The sequence below is a fragment of the Corticium candelabrum genome, chromosome 2 (assembly GCF_963422355.1).
Source record: "Corticium candelabrum chromosome 2, ooCorCand1.1, whole genome shotgun sequence".
NCBI lineage: Eukaryota > Metazoa > Porifera > Homoscleromorpha > Homosclerophorida > Plakinidae > Corticium > Corticium candelabrum.
Window position 1 is genome coordinate 11,139,417 of NC_085086.1, and position 6,340 is coordinate 11,145,756.

At 41.7% G+C, this 6,340-nt stretch overlaps 1 protein-coding gene across 1 annotated transcript in view; it reads left to right on the forward strand.

Annotated features, from left to right (window-relative positions):
* LOC134176126 (uncharacterized) overlaps positions 1–2,034 on the forward strand; it is a 7,604-nt gene extending 5,570 nt beyond the window's left edge. The window contains exons 3-6 of the mRNA XM_062642804.1: positions 1–489; positions 555–677; positions 763–1,272; positions 1,566–2,034. The exon at positions 1–489 is cut by the window's left edge and continues 397 nt beyond it. Of these exons, the coding sequence (XP_062498788.1) occupies positions 1–489; positions 555–677; positions 763–1,272; positions 1,566–1,897 (1,454 nt within the window). The 3' untranslated portion in view covers positions 1,898–2,034. The remainder of the gene's footprint in view (positions 490–554; positions 678–762; positions 1,273–1,565) is intronic.
* Positions 2,035–6,340: the final 4,306 nt, after the last annotated feature.

Consider the following 6,340-nt stretch of genomic DNA (forward strand, 5'->3'; position numbering starts at 1 on the left):
AATGTAAAGGCCAGTCTTTTATTAACATTTGGGCATCACTGCATACACTCAAAAGCCCAAAGCCAAACCAAGTTTGTGTTAGACTGTTTCTTACAAAAAGTCGACCCGAGCCTAACGATGAAATTTTCAAGGATGTGGAAACGACTGGCTGTGAATTAGAATGCAGATATTGCGCACAGCTGCAATTAAGTTGTAAAGCAAAAAAAGACATAAAAGTGACTGTTGAGATTCCTTCAAGCACAAAAGGATGGAGACCAAGAACAGATTCTGATATGAGTCATACCATTGAATATGAAGATGTTCAAAATCTGGTCGTCCAGGGTCGGCCATATATTCGCACAGACTTTGCTTTTGAGAAGACATTAGAGGTTGATGCGACTGACTTTGATCCAATTTTTAAGTTCAATAATACTCGATGTGTTCTCTCTCCATCTACTTCCCGACCGTCTGACGCTGTCTCAACTGGTAGTGAGGACAATAACGTTAGAGGTAATTTCTTTACTTAGTATGTTGTTCGTACGTTTATGCTAAGAAAACGTTCAAATGGTATGCAGAAATGTTCAAGGCAAGTGATCTGCAGCACCCAACTTCAGTGTATGCTGGCCGATCACAGCAGTCCCATGAAAATGTCACACATAGCTCACCACACCATCAGGGTGTTAATGGCAATTCTAAAGGTAGAAAATCAGAAACGCATACAACGTTCATAAATATGTGCACTGCAGTAGATGTTATCCATTTGTGTTTGTGTTTGAACTATAGTGTCAACTCTTCTGGTTGGAAATGGATTTTCCAGCAGCAGTGACGTGTCTCTTAGTATATCTAGAGGTGTCACGGAAAGGAAACAACGTCTTGCGAGTTCTGCTGCTGCTGAGGAAGATGTCCAAGAACTTTCACTAGATTCATCTGACTTGAGACGAAGTTACCGACATGTGGGCTTGGATAGACTTGTTACAAACAGTGATATACAATTCATTTCTGAGTATGAAGACGTGGCCAAGATGTCACTGCAAGGGTGGCTGATATTACATGGTGACTCTAGCTGTACATTTAAGGAGTCGAGAGACACCGTTACGAGGGACTCTCTAGATCAACCAGCTGCAGTTTGTAGAAAACTTGCTCATCTTATTAGGGACTGGACACGACGTGAAGGGAATAAGGCAACTGTTAGAGCATTGATAGACATCTGTTGTCAGCCTAAGATTGGTGGTAACAGTAAGTATATGGAGAATGCACTCACCTCACCGGCTCATCTTCACAAATCTTCCTTTGGTAAGCAGCTTTATTTGCATTATAGCCATTGCATGTATTATGTATTGGATTGAAGTTGTACAGAATTAAGTCAGTGCATATAACGCAGATCACTTCTTGACCCTTCACAATATCTCTGTACTACATTTTGGCATAATGCTCATACACCCTAGATGGCTATAGTCAATATATACCTTGTGTATTCATTGTGTTGCATGGTGAGTGCATGAGTGAGTGACTGCTGATTATCTGTTGATACTCACACTTTTCTTTGTTTGATGGAGAATTAATGTTGTAAACCTGTTTGTTCATAGAACTTGACCTGTTAACTAGACGACATTACAAAGTGAGCAACAAGGATCTCGTTAAAGTAGCAAGTGCAGTGAGTGCATATTGGGAGGAATTTGCTGCCAAGCTTAAACCAGACTTGTTTACTATGGCGGAGAAAACGAATATTAGACAGTCGCACAGTGAACCTTTCAGTCAAGCTCATGCAATGTTAGAGAAATGGTCAAACAGTTTGGACCATGAAGCTACTAATGGGTCACTGATAGAGACTTTGTTGAAGACCCACATGAAAAAACAAGCTAACAAAATATTTGCAGAAGATCTTGTAAAATATGTGGAAAGCAGTCGCTCTGATTAGGCAGCTTGGTTTGGGTGAGTGGCACCTGATGATCTGTACACTCGGTTAAAGGCTTGGAGACTGAGCTACGTGAGACAACACCCAAGCAGTTGCTCACGCAGGATTCAAGTATTTCTCAATGTCACACAACAGCTGCACTTCTATTATCAACACAACTAGAGATCTCCCCACCACCGCACCATGGCATTCTAGTAATTTATTATTTATATTCATGACTATAATATCAGGTTGTGGTTGTGTCATTATATTCAGTTGTTACGGTTTAGATAGGTTCTACTGTACATTTGTAGTTATTTACAATAAATTGTGTCCCTCAATACCATTCCTGCAATGCTATAGAACTTGTAACTGGCATTTATGTTGTTGACAATGATGGCACAGCCTCATGATCGATGCATATGGAGGGGCAATTGGATGTGATATATGGCTGAAAAGTAGTCAAATGACTTTAGTGGCTTAATTAATTTACTCGGAGCGGAGTCTTGACTCGGGCTGAAGAGATGACTACAAAGAGAAACACAATGAAAATAAGGCAAAGTGTTTATCTAACAGACAAACTGATATGTAGATAGATAGACAGACAGACACACAGACAGACGACTGAACAGACATATGAACATACACAAATAGACAGACAGACGAGCTGACACACAAATAAACTGACAGCAGCAATTTCCTACAGTGTACTGAGTAACTCACCTCTCTCTCTCTCTGCTCTCCAATCAATTAATTAAATACAGTAGGAAAGATCGAGCATCGAATGGAATACGTGCACCGTCAGCTGCTTGTTCTCTAGCAACAGCGAGAAAGCTTCTAATGAACCAACTTGAATGTCCACATGAGCCAAGGGAACGACTTCCTGTAGTAAACCAAGTGTTACACAACTATAGCCATTTATAATGTACTAACTTGTTTGATACTAATTTCTATAGTATACTAATGTTATGGACAGTTTTCTTTCAATGGAGTCAAATAGACTTGATAGAACGAACTCAACCAAATGGACTTAGCTGACTGGCAGATAGACAGAGCAATGGAGAGCCTCACTGATAGACTGAGGATGCACTGACTGACATTCAGAAAAATGACTGAGAGACTTAGAACTCACTGACACACACACGACACAAAACCAGCAGAGATCATAAACAACAGAAGCGCAAACAAACAAACGAACATGCACTCAGACAAACAGGACATACAATAGAGATCGTATGTGTGTGTGTGTGTGTGTGTGTGTGTGTGTGTGTGTGTGTGTGTGTGTGCACACGCATGTGTGTGTGTGTGTGTGTGCATGTGTGTGTGTGTGTGTGTGTGTGTGTGTGTGTGTGCGCGCACGCGCACGTGTGTGTCTATCTACTCATCAATCTGTATATTGACTTAATAGCAAACCTCATGAAATCCTGATGCTACTGTCCTTCTAACTTTAGGATGTTGGTCTCTCACCTATCGCTGAAGAGTTACTGACAGTTCGTGCTCAAAATTATGAGCATCGGCAAAAAGTGTCATCACCTGTACATCCAACATCAGACATTACACACAAGAATGCAATTACTGATGTCTAGAAATTGGGGTGTGTGATTGTTGAATGGACAACATGTGACATAAACAAGATTGACATAAAGCTGGACACACAGAGAGACAGAGAGACGGACAGAGACAGAAAGACAAAGACAGACAGATAGAGACAGACAGACAGACAGGCAGACAGACAGATGGACAAACAGACAAACAAACAACATCCAGCCACACAGCTATACACAGCTCACCATCGTTTTCAGAGCCGTGACAAGCATCTGCAATTTTGCATTCCCTTGATTCAATGTTGCCATCTGACAACAAAAATTGAGAAACCATTTGCAATGATCGTTGTCACATACGTCTAGTGAAAAAGATCAATTAATGAATGATGAACGAGTATTGACTTGCAGTGAGCCGTTGAACACGTTTAGTGTGTCTCGTCACCACCTTGTCTGTTTCTGCATCTCATTCTGTTGTTGTTGCTGTTGCTGTTTGTCTCTGCAGATGTCTCTGCTGGTTTGACTGTCAGGTCAGTATGTCTCTGTGTCTGTCAATCGTCTGTCTATCTGTCTGTTTAACTGTCAGTCTATGAGACTGTCTGTCCAACTGTTGGGCTAAGTCTATCTGTCTATGTGTCTGTCCAACTGTCTATCTATGAGTCTGTCCATGTGTCAATCTGGCTATGTGTCTGTCCATCTGTCAGTCTGTCAGTCTGTGTGTCTGTCTACTTGCCTGTCGTACCTCCTACCATGCATCTAACATAGACAACAAACCCTCTTCATAGCTATCACGCACATTCACCAATCTCCTTCCTGTTCGTCTACAGTTCACTTTCCCATCCAACAATCCCAACCAACAATCAACACAACACAACACGTCAACACTAACCCTTCAACACGTAAACCTTCCATACAACTGACACACGACTTGCAGCGACGCATCCTTCCATGCAAACGCACTCTCAAAACACTCTCACACGAGAGGAATGACAAACGAAACTCTCAACTCTACGACACAAACACGCATCAAATTGTTAACATTCCAGCTGTCTGTCGGTTCAAACCTTTGTCCAGTTGGTCAAGAATGGAGACAAGAGTTTCGAGACACGCAATGCGCACGATGCATTCTTCGTCTTTGGCGAGTTCGATTAACTCGAGTAGGATGAGATTGCCCGTCAGTTCGGATCTGAAAGTGAGAAGTGCAAGTCAGCTGTGTATGATGAGAAAAGAGTAATGTTGTCTACTTGTCTGTTGGTTGTCTGTCTGATGTCTGTCTCAATACTTTGTCTGCCTGTCTGTCTGTCTAGCAATCTGTTATCAGTCCATCTGTCCATCTGTCTCTGTGCCTGTCTGTCTGTCTATTTGTCTGTCTGTCTGTCCATATGTCAGTTTCTGTGATTCTTGTTTGTCTGTTTGCTTGCTTGCTTGCAGATCTGTCTAGCAATATGTCTGCTTGCCTGTCTGTCAATCTGACTGTCTGTCTGTTTACCTGTCTGTCTGTCAATCTGTCTACCTGTCCGTCTGTCTCTCTACCTATTCATAAAAACAGCAAACTCCATGCAACTCCACCTACCCCAGCTGCTTCACTATTGGAGCAAGTTGTCGACACATACAAGCTCTCACTTCATAGTCAACATCTTGACATAGTGATGTCACAAGACTGAGCAGTTCGCAACACACCCTACAGAAAATAAGTCAAATTAATTACCACAAGATACAATAGTCTAATGTATTGAGAGATGCATCCTTCCAATACAATAATTCCAATAAATTGAGATATGCATATCTCCAATACAATAATTCTAATGCATTCAGAGATGCATCTCTCCAATACAATAGTCTTAGAAGACGCATCCCTGTAACAAAGTCCATCCACATTACCTCACAGCCTCAAACTTACTCGTGATTTGTCCCAGTATTTCATAGCTGGCTAGACGTGACAACACAGTCTGAGACAACTGCCCTTTCGCCAAGGCAATAGGCAATATCTGCACACAAGTAATTAACTGAATTATTAAACATCAAACAGACAATCACAAGCAACAGAGTTGACCTCTCTCCTCATCACATCAGAACTGTAGCTGCTCACAACAACCAACAGAGTCTTGACCCACGCTGAAGAGACGACTACAATGAGAAGCACAACAACAATATGGCAAACGGTTTATCTAACAGACAAACAGACAGACTGACACTGATATGTAGACAGACAGACGAAAGGACGGATGGACAGAGAGAGAGAGATGACATGCTAATAAACTAACAGCAGCAATTTCCTGCAGTGTACTGAGTAATTCACCTCTCTCTCTGCTCTCCAATCCATTCAACACAGTAGGAAAAAGCATTGAATGGAATGTGTGCACCGCCAGCTGCTTGATCTCAAGCAACAGCTAGAAAGCTTCCACTGCACCAACTTGAATGTCCACATGAGCCGAGGGAATGAGTTCCTGTAGTAAACCAAGTGTTACACAACTATAGCCATTTATAATACTAACTTGTTTGATATTAATTTCTATACTATACTAATGTTATGGACAGTTTTCTTTCAATGGAGTCAAATAGACCTAATCGAACAAACTCGATCAAATGGACTTAGCTGACTGGTAGATAGACAGAGCAGTGGAGAGCCTCACTGATGGACTGAGGACGCACTGACTGACATACAAAGAGAATGACTCAGAGACTTAGAACTCACTAACACACAGACTGAGACCCACCAGCAGAGATCATAAACAAACAGACGGGCAAACAAACAAACGAACATGCACTCAGACAAACAGAACCTACACTAGAGATCCATTGCCTCTCTCAATTTAACTTGCAGATACAACTCCAGCATTTCACAACAACATCATTACCAACTTACGCATATCTTCGGCAGCACTTTCCTCTGAGTCTCACTCTGACTCTGCCTCTGCCTCATCAG